General features: G+C 63.7%; 2 protein-coding genes across 2 annotated transcripts; one reads left to right on the top strand and one right to left on the bottom strand.

The window, feature by feature from the left end:
• Positions 1–172: 172 nt before the first annotated feature.
• Positions 173–3,351, bottom strand: MNEG_7481 (hypothetical protein; the record flags this gene model as incomplete). The annotated part of the gene is made up of 8 exons (XM_014044045.1): positions 173–373; positions 729–899; positions 1,308–1,460; positions 1,778–1,921; positions 1,978–2,335; positions 2,543–2,713; positions 2,806–2,972; positions 3,124–3,351. 8 exons carry the CDS (start codon positions 3,349–3,351, stop codon positions 173–175), a joined length of 1,593 nt encoding a protein of 530 aa, XP_013899499.1.
• A 3,078-nt stretch (positions 3,352–6,429) lies between these two features.
• Positions 6,430–10,376, top strand: MNEG_7482 (hypothetical protein; the record flags this gene model as incomplete). Its single annotated transcript, XM_014044046.1, has 5 exons — positions 6,430–7,563; positions 7,936–8,028; positions 8,266–8,375; positions 8,827–9,331; positions 9,603–10,376. 5 exons carry the CDS (start codon positions 6,430–6,432, stop codon positions 10,374–10,376), a joined length of 2,616 nt encoding a protein of 871 aa, XP_013899500.1.
• Between the last annotated feature and the right edge of the window lie 4,693 nt (positions 10,377–15,069).

Here is a 15,069-nt window from a genome sequence, read left to right on the forward strand (position 1 = left end):
GGTTGTTGGTGATCTGGAGGGGGCGGTCCTGAGGAGGGGCAACGAGGGCTCCGCCAATCTGACTCTACAATTTCTTTGCTACACACACACACACACACACACACACACACACACACTTCGCTCTCTCTCCCTTCTCTCGCCCCCTCGTGCATCACAGCACACAACACGCAAACTACACAAACAGCAAGACAGCCATCCCCCACCTGAGCAGCTGCCCCTTGGCCGAGTAAAACCTCGTCCTCACGACCATCGCCAGCGCCGCCTGCCCCTTGGGCGCGCGCGCCTGTGCGACTGCCGTCCCGCCGTACAGGGTGCAGGCGGAGCTGCGGTCCGGGCCGTAAGACAGCCCGTCCGACGCGGGGGAGAAGGGCACCTGCGGTGAACAGGCGTTTTCGTCAAACACATGGTGGGGTGAAAAGGTGGGGCGAAACGAGTCGAGCATGGGGGAGCAGGGGGGGGGGGGTGGCGGATGCCAAGGAGCGGGAAGGCCCGCGGGCCGTGCGTGCCGGAGGCCCTGAGCTGATTCCAGTGGCCACGCGGCGGGCTGCTTGCTCGGCGACATCCCCAATACACGGCAGCAGACGTGCTGCCGTGCACGCACGCACCCAGCACTCACACAAGCGCCCCCCCCTCTCTCTCTCTCACACACACACTTTTTCACTATCAAACGAACAGAAACGCACACACGCGTGAACACACACACCCATGCACATCCACGCGCCCCCCACCTTTCTGACAGGCACCGACTCCCCAGTCAGCATGTTCTCGTCCACGATGACCTCACCCCTGATCAGCACCGCATCACACGACATCACGCCCGGCCCCACCGCCACCACGTCCCCCGGGACGAGCTGCGGCGAGGGCAGCTTCACAAAGCGGCCGCCGCGGAGGACCTCCACCTGAGGTTTGCCCGTGTGTTAGGGGGCCGAGGGGCGAGGGGCGGGCGGGCGCGATATCGGCGGCGCGGCGAAGGGGAGGAGCGCGCTGCGGCGCGCACTGTTGCCGAGGACGGCGGCGCGGGGCGCGCGCGGCAGGGTTCCCTGCGCCAGGCCGGCCTGCTCCCCTGTGTCTCCATTCCCTGGCCACCCGTAAATGTCAGTCCGACGGTTTGTTGCAGGGATCTGCGCGCGTAGAACCTTCCCCAACCCTATCCCCAGTAACCCATTCAACTGCCATCCCTACCCACCCATAAGTACCACTACCCACCCATCCTAGCACTCACGCTCACACACACACACACACACACACACACACACACACATGCGCATCGCAACCTTGGCAGCACGCCGCGCCCCGCCCCCGCGCACCTCTGTCGCAAAGTACGCAATGTCAGCCAGCCGCTTCATGTTGGAGTGCGCCTCCACGGCCGACGTGATGATGGAGAACCAGGTGATCACAAAAATGCAGATTGCGTAGGTCCAGTAGTTGTCACCGGCCACCCACACAACAATGGAGAAGTACTGTTGTGGTGTCGGAAGGGAGGATGTGATTGCGGAGGGGGGGAGCCGCGGCGTGGGCACAGGAGGCAACTGCGGACGAGCGGCTATTCGACCGGTTGGGCCCTGCAGCTGCTGCATGCAATCGCGGTTGCGCCAGCTGCCTCAAGCTCATGTCCTCGCTGCTGTCCCTGGCGCGCAACTGCTTGAACTGTCGGAACACCACCGCCCCCACTCCCACACGCCCGACACAAGCGTGCGCACCCACACACATACACCGGTGCTGCCATTTCATATGCACACCAAGCACGCCTCCCGCCCCAAAACCAACATCCCCCCACCTGGAAGACGTAGAAAGGGTGCCACATCTCATCAAAAACCAGCCGCGCCACGCCCTTGACCGGGATGCGCATCTCGTTGGCGCCGTACCGCATCTGCCGGTCCGCCACGCTCCACTCCGCAACGTCCTCCAGCACCCGCCAGTCCTGCGCGCGCGCGTTGATCAACGCGGGGTGAGGCGCCGGCGTCCGCCAGCTGCCACGCGCGCACCCCGCTCCGGCGGCGCGCGCGGTGCCGGCCGCCCCTGGGGACAGGAGCCGGCGTCTGCTGCGCTCGCGCCCCGCTCCCGCTGCCGCGCGGCTGCCACGTCTTGCTTTTGGGACACCGCGACGCCGCCCATGCCGTCCCCATCGAGACGCTGCGAAAACCATTCAGCGAGCCGCGCGGCCCACGCGGGCCGCGGCGTTCCTGCAGCCCCGTCCGACGGCAGCGCGGCCCAGTCGCTTGAGCGCACCTGCGTGGCCGCCAGCTGGGTCGCGCTGGCAACGAGCTGCTCGTTGAAGCGCTTGGGCACGTCTGGCACGGGCACGTACTTGCCCACCGCGTCCACGTAAAAATACCTGGGTAGCCATGAGATGCATCAATAGGCGGCGCAGCGCGGCGGCCATCAACTACGCGACGCGTCCAGGGGCAGGCGGGCGCCACGCGGCTGCAGGGGTGTGCCGGCGCGGGGCGGCCTCCGGCTGCAGCCGCTGCGGCGCCGCGCGGCTGCGTGCATCGTCGCCCTCTGCGGCCTGCTTGGCTGGCTGTGAGCCTCTTGGCCTGACCTTGCTGCACTGCCTCCCCGGGTGAGCCGCTCCAGGGGCGGCTCGCTCAGCTGCCGCAAGCCCGCCTCTCGCCCCTCGCTCCGCGCCGCCACGCCCCCGTCAAGTTCCACTGGGGCGGGCGGCCCCAGCTTTCGGCGCCTCAGGCTCGCCAGGTTGAAACCTCCGCTGCCCCTGTTCGTGCATACCAGCAACGCATCGCGCTGCCTGACGGAACAAGGCGACCCACTCACTGACCCCTGTGAGTGGCAAGCCCGGCCCCCCACCTGTTGCAGCGGTATTCCAGCAGCCGGTGCTTCTCCTCCCTGCCGCCGCCGACGGCCGCGCCGCCGCCCACGTGGTGGGTGCCGTAGCCCGCCGTCGGGCCGCCCTCCGCGGCGGTGGGGCCGGTGATCTGCACCACCGGCTCGACGTCCACCCGCCCGTCGTCCAGCTGCACAACATGAATCAGTGGCAGCCGCAGCGCGAGCCCAGCACGGTTTGATCGCCGCTCAGACAGGCGCGGGCTTGCAGCATTGTGCGGGCAGTACATCGCTCGCAAGGCGGGGCCGCCGCTGCCGGTTTTTGGGGCGGGGGCTGCTCACCGTGATGCGCACGAAAGTCGCCTCTTTCAGGGGGCAGCGCCGCAGGTTGAGTGCAATGTGGACCTTGGGGCTCCATTTCGCCAGCAGGAACACGAGGCCGAAGCTCAGCACGCCCAGCGCGTAGAAGAGCAGCTGCTTTTCCCAGGGCACATAGAACCCCTCGAACGAGCGGATCTCCTGTGGCCGGGAAGGCGTGGCGGAGGTGCAGCGGATGTGGGGCGACTGCATGCTCTAGGGCATTGGGTGCAGCGAGCAGCGTTCGCGCCGCGTGGGACACTGCGCGCAGTGTCCCGAGCGGGCCGCACAGGGAGGCATGCCCGGGTGAGTGACAATCTCAATGGTTGGTATACGGCTAAGTTATTCATTCCGGCCGTGGGTGCGAACCCTGCTCAGTCCATCACCTTGTCCTCCCCTATAAACGCGTCCGGCAGCGTCTGCCTGCGCTGCTGCCTCTGACCAGTTTTATCATGCAATAGATCATTCGTTATAGGCTGCTCGACCTCGAAGGCCAGAAGCCCGCCGGTGGTGCGCCTATGCTCAGGGGCCTCGTCCTCGTTCTCGAGGACAAACGTGCCTGCGGACGCCATGGTGCTGCCCGCGCCTAAACTACCTCCTCTACCGCGATCTACGCGTGCCGTGCATAGGCAGCGGGTTGCGGGTGTGCAGCGCCAACCGATACGAAGGTGTCCTGATTTCAGGCGTCTGCGACGCCTTTAGTGATGCGCATGTAAGGTTTAAATGATGTCGTACACCCTAGAAGAGACTCGTGACCATCAGGGTGCGCGCCGGCCCGCTGCTGTGCGCGATGTTTGTAAACCCGCCCAGCAGCTGCATGCTGCCGCGCTTTGAACAAGTGTTGCCTGGCTGTACTCTGGTGCATTGTGGGGCGCAGCAGCCCCGCTCGATGGCAAGCTGCGTTTTTTGGGGTGCATCACGCCCTCTGCGGCGGTCAAACGCCGCAAACCGCTGATGTCACAACTGACCGCCATGTCCATCCACACCCCAGCTGATTCAATGCAACAACGTCCCAGAAATTTTGACAGGGCTACTGTATTGAGCAGCAGCCTAGGCACATCCGCCACATAGGCCTGCACCAACAGGCCGTCCCACGTGGGAGCACAGAGCGGCATCCCACACACCCGAGCTGCCTGGCCACACGCTTGACTTCGCAGGAAGAACAACCCCGTGGGCTTCCTGCTGTAACACATTTATGATTGAAAGGCCCTGCAGGATTGTGGTGGCAATGCAGCTACGGGCGGGCCCACGTGGTGTATGTTTGTGCCCCTGGGGGCCTTCAGGCCAATGCAGGGCCGCCACGGGCGGCCGCCGCCACGCTGTGCATGCGTATTTCACTCCGCTGATACTCTGCAGCTCTACTTGTTTTATTATTTGTGATCCTAATGGTTCATACAAGGGGCCTTTCCCTGCTTGGACGAGCCAAAATGTTGCGAATGCAGCGTGCAGCACGGCTTGCGCTGCTGCGGCACGGCCAGCTGGTCCAGCCCAGCACGCTGGTCCCCGTAGCAGCCACAGTGACTGTGTTATAATCCCGATGCGACTTGAGTGGCACCATCACAGATTCGATTGGGTTAGTTCAAACCCAAGTCATGTGCTTCTGCGCCAACTCCGCACCGGTGGTGGTCGGTCGTCCACATGTTCTGACAGAGACAGCAGGAAAACCGTCGGATGATCATGAGGTAGGTCCAAGCTCGCTCCCCTGTCCAGGCTCGTCCTCCTCGTTTCGCCACCAGCGAGCAGAGGCTGGCTCAGCATCAATGCGGTGCTACACCTCAGCACCACGCATGGCAGTGGTCTTCGTAATCAAATGTTTCTGCGGAAACGCCCCGGCACGCGGGACGCCTAAGTACACTGAGCGTCGCACTCGAACCGCCCGTGAGGTTGCCGAGCATGTGACGCCCCCTCACAAGCCTTGGATGCGACGTCAAGTCCCTTGTACATGTGCTTAGGAGAATCATGATTGATATGGTTGCTGTCATCGTTGTCCATGCCGTTTGCTGTGGGTTTTGTCCAATGCCATCGTGACTTGGCCAGTTCCGCCCTGGTGCCCACCTGCCTCACATGTGCGGGGAGTGACGTGCGCACACACACCGTATGTACATCTACAAGCCCCTCAACAACACAAGCATACGCGAAACCATCCCCACTTCCCGCCCAATAATCATACGCGCCAAAACACCCACATCACCCGGAGGTTTGTGGCGGTTGGGTGTGATGGGCTATAGGGGTGCGGCTTGACAGAGAGCGTGCGAGCAAGCCTGGTTGGTGACAAAGTTATTTGCGGGTGAAAAGAGGCGCGGAGACTCACCCGAAACGTGCAGACTTCCGAACAAATGACACCCTGGACGTCCAAGGGCAAGGTGCATGCGCGTCGTGCAGCCAAGTTGCGGTGGGGTCGGGCGGCTTTGAGCGGGCTGTGGCGCAGACGGGTTGCGACTTAATCATGCCAAGTAACATCCACCCTGCCATTGCGTCGCTGGCCCCAGCCCTGTAGTGTACACTGCTCGCAGTGCACACGCCGTGGTCAAAGTGCCTTTGACACGGAAAAGGGAGCCCTCCCCTATCAAAACTCTCTGGAAAGCAAACCCCGCGCACACCAGCCACAGTTTGTGGCATAGACACAACCTCGGAGGGAAACTTGTCGACTTTACACCAAAGGTTTCCAACGTCAAGAAGTGACCACGGAAAATCACAGCCAGACTGGCTGATGTCGAACACCCATGCCGTCTGCCCATCAACATCGCTTTGTCCTGGCGAACTCCCCCCAATCACGACGACCACCACCACCACCAATGACAACGGCAGGACCCCTACCGCCGGCTCCCACACGGCCTGGAGAGTCCCCCGTCGGTTGCCCCCCAATGTAACATAAACTACCACCCAACGGCCCAATGTGAGATTTATGCTCTCCAGTTTGCGGGCGGGTAACAACGCGCACTGCTGCGTTCACAGGTCGTGGGTCAGTTGCTGGTGTCAAGGGCAAGGTGCATGTGCGCGGCATATACCGGTAGGTGGGATTAATGTTGGTAAAATCACCATATACATATGAGGTTGGGGCGCTGGCTCGCACTTCTGTACTGTAGGTCACGGAGAAGGCCGTGGGTAGCTGCGACAGTCCCGCAGCACGTGAAACAGCCATGTGGTATCGGTACCCGTGGACATATGGAATATATGGTCTTACAAACGAATACGAGCTGTCCCTCAACCGCGTGGCACGACCATGGGCGCGCTTTGAACTCAATCAGGATGAATGAAGAGCTGCTGAACCACGAACACCGTGATTTGAGGATGACCGTCGGTCCTTCCAGTACCGCCCAGCAGGCCGAGCTGCAATTCGCCTGCGTCACCGCCGACGGCCGCGTCAAGACGCTGTGGGGCGACAACGCGCTGTTGCTGCTGTCCTCCGGCGGCGAGGCCTTCGCGCACGCCCCGCCGGGCGCGCCGGCGCCCACGTGCCAGATCAGCGAGTTCGCGCTCAGCCGCGCGGCGCCGCTGCTTGCGCAGGCGCTGCGGCTCCGCAACACACACGCCGACCGCCCGGCGTTCTGCCGCGCGCTCGCGCGGCGCGCCGCAGCGGAGGGCGATGTGTTCCCCCTCGGCTACCCCATACGACGAGTCTACTGGCCGGCATCTTTCGGCGCCGCTTTGAACGGCGGCTATGCTGAGCTTCTCGACGGCGGCCGCGTCGCCGTGCGCAGCGTCTGCGGCGCCGCGCGCGCCGTGCTCGACGGCGGCGCGCGCGCGCGGCTCGCGGTCTGCTACCCGCTGCTGCTGCCGCGGCTGGGCTCGGTTCATGGCGCTGGGCAGTACGAGCACGTGTGGCAGACGCAGGTGTTCTCAACCCGCCATTGCCCCGAGCGCTGGGCGCCCGCGCTCGCGCTCGCGACCGCCGTCGCGCGCGCCGCGGGGGAGGGCAATCAGCCACGGCGCGGCAGCGGCAGGGAGCGGCCGGACGGCGGGCGTTCCGGCGGCGGCGGCGGGGACGGCCTTGAACGCGCGGCGCGCCGCGAGGCGCGGTGCAGCAGCGATGGCGGCGTCTGCAGCGGCGGCGCGGATAGGGGAGGCGACGAATACGATTGCAGCCCAACCAATCAGGAGCCGTTTTCAGAGGAGGAGCTGCTTGCGCCGACAGAGGCGATGACTGATCTGCCAGAAGTGATATGGCCGGCGTTTGGTGCTGCAGGCCGCGGCGGCGGCAGCGCTGGCAGCAGTGCCAGCAGCAGCGGCGGGGGCGGCGGCGGCCGAGGAAGGGAGGTCCCGGGAGGCCCCGCGGGGGGCACGTCCGATGCGGCCGCGGGCCTGGCCGAATGCTTTGGCAGCTTCCCGGCGGGCAGCTGGTGGCTGGACGCGTCGCCGCTGCTGCCTGCTGACCTGGCAGTGACGCTGGTGTGGACGCCGGAGGCCACTTACCTGTTTCTGCAGGTGGGGGCTGGGCGTGGGGAGGGGTGAGGAGGGCATGTGTGGGCAGTGGGGTTTGGTGGGGAGTGGGTCCGCCGGTTCAGTGTTGGCCCGTTTGGCGGGCCCTCTCTCAGCTGTTCTCTGGCCCGAGGCGGAGGCGCATGCTGAGGGCTGAGGCTGCAGGCAACCTTGCATGCTAGCCCCGGCGCCGCAGCGGCCGCAGCGCCCGCGGCGCCGACGCGGGGCAGCCGGTCAAGCCGCGGTGGGGTCGTCTCCAGCAGCAGTCACCCCTTAGGCTGCTGGTGTCGCCGAGACTACTGATGCTGACAGTGTCCTGAATTTGGATTTTTGGAGAATTTCAAGTATCATCAGTCGAGTCGTCGCCCGTCCGCGCAGGACGCGGGTGAGGTCGAGGCCTGGCTGCACGAGGATGACTCAGTGATGACTACGCAGGAGCCCGGCTTCGTGGAGCACCCACTGCCGGGGGAGGTGCGGCCCCAGGGCGACCACTGGTGCCTCATGGCCCCCCTTCAGCGCCCTGGGTTCTGCCGCGGGGCGCCCGGTGTTCGCCGCACCACCCTCCCCCCCTGCCCACACGCCACCCACCATTCTCTCATCCTTACTCTGACTCGCCACGTATTTGCCACCCACAACCCACACGCATGCTCACAAACACACACACACACACAAACATGTGCACACACACGCCTGCACGCACCCCTGCAGGCAGATCCCCGGGTGTATGCTGCAGGGGCGCTGCCGGATGTTGTTGTTTCGATGGCCACTGGGCGGCGGCTGGCGGTGGGGCCGGTGGCGGCGCGGGCGCTCAAGTACAGGTGGGTTTGTTTCGTGATGCAGTGCATGTGTGTTTGTGCGGGTAGGTGTGGGTTTCGTGGGTGTTCATGAGCGTTTCAGCACATGTGTGTGTTTGCTTTGGACGCACATATGTCGGTACCTCTCCCTCTTTCTGTGTGTGTGTGTGAGTGCGTGTGTGTGTGTGTGTGTGTGTGTTTGTGCGTACGTGTGTATATTGTCTCTTTGGGTTTGTGTGCATGTGGGTACGTGAGCTTGGGCGGGCACATATGCAAATGTGGGTGTTTTGTTTATGTGGGTGAACGCACATGTCTTGCCACTCGCGTTTGCGGTCATGCTGGAGCGGTGATGATGGAGCGGCAAGCAGGGGCCGTTGGGCAATTATGTCCGGCGATGATGGTGCAGGCGACCGCGAGACGCTGTGACAATTCTGATTCTGATTCTAAGCTGATCACCCATCGACAACACTCACAGGGCAGCGATGGCAGCAACCGCACAGCGGGCGGCAGCGGCCGCGGCCGGCGCGGTGCCAAGCATCGGCGCGGGCGCCCATACGCTGCTGCCCAGCTTTCCGCGCTGGCGGCCCCGCACGGGTAGCGGCGGCAAGGCCGCGCCATTGGCGGCGGCCCCCGGCCCCTGGCGCATATCCCATCCGGGTCCCGACCAGAACCATGCAGACGAGGTCCCGCAGATCTCCGAGGAGATCCTGGAAGACCAGCGGGTGGAGGGGCTGGGCAGCTTCCGTGCCCACGCGGACGGCCGCGTGCGCGTGCTGTTTGATGACAGAACAATCCTTCGGTTGGACGGGGCCCACAATGAGTTCCGGCTGACACTGAGGGACGGCTCTTCGGCGGTCGTCGCGGCGGCCAACCCAGTGGGGGTGGCGGAATACGTGGGGGCGGCGCTCGAATTCGCGGCGTGGGCGTTCAGGAGCCCGGCGGAGCGGGGGGCGCTGCTGCGGGCGCAGGCGCTGGTGCAGGTGCGAGCAAGCCGCCGCCTCCTCGGTCGCGGGGCCCACGCGTAGAGGGTCAAGGGCCGTGCTGGTCTTCGTGACTTCAAACTGTGGCTACAGAGAGAGCAGGGAAGTACAACTCTAGGGTGCAGGCGATGCTTGCTCTTGGCAGCCGCCCCTCTCTTTCCAGCCCAAGCCCAGTGAAAAACGCCGCGCGGCGCCCCCAGGCGTCCCCGGCCCCAAGCTGCGCCCTCTTCCAATCCGCCCTTTTGCTCCCGCTTGCCGCGGCTTTTCGCAGGCGGAGCTGCAGACGACCGCGCGGATGGCCGCGATCTGCGAGTACAGCAGTGGCGCCCGCCTGCCAGCAGCAGCAGCAGCAGCAGCGGCAGCAGCAGCAGCAGCAGCAGAGGACGAGGCGGCAGCGGAGGCCGCCGCCCGGCGGCCCCTGCATTCGGCAGCCCAGGGGACCCCCAACGGCAGCGGCGGCAGGCCCGCGGCGGGATGGACGGGCGGGACCGGGGGTGGTGGTGGGGACGACGGTGCAAGACGCGGTGTGCTGTGCGAGAGCGGGCGGCAGGCGTGGGGCTCGATGGCGCCCGACGGCTGGGCAAGCACCAGCTGCGGACGCTGGAGCAATGGCGGCGGCGGCGGTGATGAGGAGGAGCCGTGGGCGGGTGCTCTTGCCCCTGGAGAGGCAGCCGGCGGAGGGGACGGCGGCGCGGCGCACACGCGTTTGGTGGTCTGGCCGACGCCGCGGCGGGAGCTGGGGGTGGAGACGCGAGGGGCTGGGGAGCACATGAGCTGGCAGCAGCAGCAGCAGCAGCAGCAGCAGCAGCAGCAGCAGCCGGAGCAGCTCCGAGATTTGCCGGCGGGAGATGGAGACGCCGCGGCCGGCGGCGGCTGGTGGCTGCGTGCAGGCGGCAGCAGCAGAGGCGGCGGAGGCGGCAGCCGCGGGCAGCAGGTCATGGGCAGCGCTGACCTGGGCTGGTCGATGGCGGCTGCGGCGGCCGAACGGGAGCGGGCTGTGGGGGAGATGCTACGGGGCAACGCCGCCCTGCTGCAGCGGCTGTAGCGTGCTGAAGGCCCGACCGGCGCCTGGAGCCGTGGTTTGCGGGGAAGTCGCCTGGAATTTAGGAACCCTCCATTGAGAGGCGCAGGGGTTCAGCTTGGCGCCGGACGTGATCTGCCAAGTGCTGTTGTTTGCATTCGCAGGTTGGATTGTGGCCAGGAGCGCGCTGCAAGAGGATGCGCGCGTGGATGTGGCTAGCGCTCGTGCTGGCAGACAGTATAGATGTGCCCCGCCCGCCGCTTGATACGTAGTCGTAAAGAAGCATGTGGCAGAGCATCCATGAGCTGGTTGGCAGCCAAAGTTCTCATAGGGACGGCGTCCCCAATACGCAGGCATCAGCAGCAGGCGTCGCTGTACAATGCGAGATAGGGGGCTCAAGGCGCGGCCGCGCAGGGGGATTTGGGGCACTCTCCAGGATTTCTGTCCAGATCCATCCTGGGCCAGGCCGGGGCACTGCTGCTGTTGACTTTAAATGAGGCCATCGTGTGCCATTTGGATCACTTGGACAACGCAGAGGGTAGGACGTTCGCGCAGTTCTGTAGATTATCAGCGGAGCAGCACTACCAGGGGGCTGTGGCTATCGTGCCATTGATGCCGCTACGATTGATGCTTGTACCTCACGTGACTGTTGACTGCTGTTCCTCGCTGACCCTCGGTCTGACCCCATCAGTTCACCCACCACATCTCAAATCGAAGGCGAGATATGGATCCCTTGACTGAGAGCGTCAAACAAGCAAGTCAAAGATATGTTGCGAGTGATGAGCACGTGGCCGTCAGACCAGTGACCCACAGGTGTGTGCGGTAGGTTGTGCATTCATGGGCCACCAGATCAGCAATGAACAGCCCAGCTGCCGCGAGCAACCAATATCAAATTTCAAACAGCACCCCTCCCAGGCAGGCGGCAGCAGCCGGTGAAGAATTTAAATGGGTGATCCTGGTGTTGCACATATGCACACAGGATAGGCAAGGGCTGATTCTGTGACACACACACACACACACACACCCCATAAGCATTCAGCAGCATGACGGGATGGCGCGGACCTGTGCCATATGAGATTCATCTCAACCCCCAGGTCAACCCCGCCTGAGGCTCTTCTCGAGGCCAAATGTTCCCATCGCATGCCCACGCGACTGCACACGCGCAGCAGTCCGCGCGTGCATGATCGCAGAGGTATTTCAGGTGTACTGCCCACCGCCTTGGGTTGCCGCGCGCACAAGGGGTCGCGCTGACCCCTCAAGCGTCTCGGAAGACGCGCTGTGAGCGCCGCCGCATTAGATTGACGACAGCACCGACCCACCCTACCCCTGGCAAGTCATGTGCACGAGCAGCACCTCGGACTTTCGGCTGAGAATCTGCTGTATGTACGGTGGCCATACATTGCGCACATACAGCCGGGAAGGTGCTGCCACCGACAGGCGAGCGGCGCAACGCGTCCACCTCAGCTGTCGGTCACCTGCAGGCAGGCCCACCGGCCAGCTGTCAGCATCACGGTCGCATGCCGCCCTGAGAGGGTATGGCCCGGCCACACAGGGTAGCTATCTTGCCCTTGCAATTCACTTGAATAACTTTTTATCGTCGCTTTCGTGCTTGATGGGTGCGGCTGGGGCTGGCGTGCGGGTGGTCCCTGGCCCTTTGACTGATGTACCGCAGTGCCATGCCCCAGCCCCCACCCTGCCTATGAAGGATCCGCTTATTCGTGTTTTAGCAGCCTGTTTCCCGCCCCCTTGCTCCGCCTGGTCAGCCTTCCGTGTCACCTCGTTCGTGATTGTGTGTGGGATCTGCTGGCGACCTGCGTGGCGGACTTCCTGGCCCGAAATGAATAAATCTGGCTTCACTGATGTTGATCAGGATCCGTTGCTAGCTTCCAAGGCTATTTCTATTGTTCATATCCTGCCTGCCGACGCCTGGTCACCTGAGGTCTCCAGTTGGCGCCCTGCGCCCCTGCGAGCCACCCTCCCAACCCAGACACCTGACACCTGCAGCCTAAGTGCTCCTGTACACGATGAGGTGTGGCGCTTGCTGGGAGAGGGTTGGCGCTGGCCTGCAACCGGGCTCCCGCAGCAGCTTGCTGAGTCGGCAGGCAGCCACGCCCAGGCCAGTCCCGCATGCAGTCAGCAAGGAGGGGCGGGCCTGACACCCCCCCTCTACATCCGCACACTGCATGGAGCTGCATACGGCAGTCCCTTGCCCTTGCGTCAGACTGCAGCCGCAGTGCTGGTCACCCGCCTGTCACCCGCCCTGCCATCACCCTTCCTCGTGGCTTCCTCGTGATGCCATGGCCGCAGGTCCTCCAGTTTCGCTGTCAACGCCCGTCACGCAGTCCTGGCTGTGGCTGCCATCATGCTGGTGCTGTGGGTCATCCCCAGCGCCGCGCACGACACCCCCCTCAATATCCACACCTCGGGCCTGAGCACTCCAGCCAACCCCTACGAAGGGGGCGGCGCCAGCCGCAAGCTGCTCGGCACGTGTTGCGACTACGGTGTTTGCAGGACCTACACCTGCAAGAGTGGGTCCTACCTGCGCTGCTCTCCCCCCACGTGCATTGCCAACAGCGCGACTATTATCAAGCAGACGACAGGTATCAAGGTCCCCAAATGGCCCGGTCACAAGTAAAGCCGCACGTTGACTTGTGCCCTGTCATCTTTTTGGCGGATGCACCTTGGCACGGCTCGGCCCCTCACACACATGACTTCTCGAACCCTTTGGCAAGTAAAGTTGCTGGTGCATAATGACTAGTGCCCTGTCATGTGGTCACAGCACATCTCACAGATGCACATCAGCACGTCTTCATGCACCCGCGCGCTCTGGGCCTAGCACACCCCAACTCCCAACCAGTCTGTGCGTGTATGCGGTGGTCATGTGTTGTGCACATGTGCGCGCGCGCGCATCTGTGCGCAGGTGTGTGGCGCCGCGCGCGCAGCTGATGGCAGCGCATGCCCACTAGCATCTCAGCTTTTGATTCTCCTGCCTGAACGGCTGCCGCTTGTCCACAAAGGCGGAGGCAGCACTTTACAATGCCGATGCAGAATTTGCTGTTGTCACCTGCTGTGTAGTGCCAGGTCAAGACTGGCATTGTTCAGGCACGTGTGGCATGCTTGTAACCACCCTGTTTACTGCCGCAACGCCTTGGCGCGTTTTGCTGGCTGGTGCGCTGCTGCACAGATGTGAGCGTGCCACAGCCCCTTGTAGCTGCTCAAGTGAGCAAACTGCCACCCCTTCAGGACTGCCTTCATCATTTTTGTCCTTTGTTGCCCGGCCTGATGAACAACCTCCCCCCAACACACATACAAACACACACACTCGCACGCCCTGCCGCTGTCCTGCGTCCAGCCCGCCACATAACCGTGCGGCTGCACGCTTGATGCTTGACAACACACAAGCAGCTTGAGTATGTATGATGATCACTATTGCAAACTTGTCCTGGGCAGTCACTTCCTACAATCTTCTTGAATATAGGCAAAGGCTTCAAGTTTGCTGTCAAACCATGAGGCGTACGGCCTCAAAAGTCTTGCAGTGGGCATGTGGTCCTCAGAACGTGAGTCCAGCCTTGCACAGTCGTGCGCGGTAGCTTGTGCGTGCGGGCAGGGCCAGCAATCAAGCCCAAGTCTAGCGAGCAGCCAACACTCAAAGAAGTTGACAAGCACCCCCGCCCCAGCAGCAGCCAAGTGCCAACGTGATTGCATTATCCCGTGGGCATGAGACACATCTCAGACTTTGGACTCAGGGATCCCTTCCGGACTGCCGCACCACGAATGTTTACTCCACATTCGCGGCCAGCTTTGTTCTCCCGCCGACAGATGCGCGGCGCGACCTGTCCACCTCAGCTGCGAGTAATCATCAGGCACACAGTAGGTGCCCGCCTTCTCGCTCGAGGTTCTGGGATTGTTTTCTCTGGGATTGTTTCGCCCATTGCTGCCTTGACCGATGATTGCCATTGGGGCTGGCGTGCAGGTATGCATCGACGCACGCCCCCTTGTACTGCTGTACTGCTGCACCTTGCCATAGCCCCCACCGTGCTCCTGCAGGATGCCGTTGTTTACTTGACTGCGTGAGCAGCTGGCTGTCTGCAGCCCCATAAGGTTGTGCTCGTGCGCGGCGGCAATGCAGCGCTCGCAGTAGCTGGTTGTCTAGCTCTGCAAAGCGACCCCACGCAGGACAGCGCGTGGGGTCCCCCAAGACATGCGGACCCGCCAGCCGTGAAGGGGTGCGGTCGGGCGTTTGCTCCCTGCAGGTGGCGGTGCGCGCCACCTGAACAGGGGCAGGCGTGGGTTGAAAAGCGGGGCCGCGTATCGCAGGCTGTTTTCATCGCCGGGGTGCACGGGTGCACGGGAGACGAGGCGAGACTCGCTGTAAAACAGCCGCCTTTTCGGCGGCGGTCAGGATGAGGGTCGGGCCGCCTCCGCGCAACACGAAAGCGGGGCAAAGCGGTCGTTGTTGTTGGTACAAACACACAAGAAAAGAAGACGCGGAGGTCATAATTGGAGCCGTGGGGCAGAGAAAATAGGCTATCACACAAGGAGGTGTGGTTAAAAGGGACGGCGTAGGACGTCACGGGCCCCTGCGCTCGGCCAGACGCGTGCGGGTGACGGGCAGGAGCGGGGCGGGGGCTACCGGGGCGCGCCGCCGACGGTGGCCTCTGGCAGGCGCTCTATGGTGTAGCGGTGTTTCGCCAGGTACATGATGGGGACACCCGGG

This window comes from Monoraphidium neglectum (genome assembly GCF_000611645.1).
Source record: "Monoraphidium neglectum strain SAG 48.87 unplaced genomic scaffold scaffold01326, whole genome shotgun sequence".
Taxonomy (NCBI): domain Eukaryota; kingdom Viridiplantae; phylum Chlorophyta; class Chlorophyceae; order Sphaeropleales; family Selenastraceae; genus Monoraphidium; species Monoraphidium neglectum.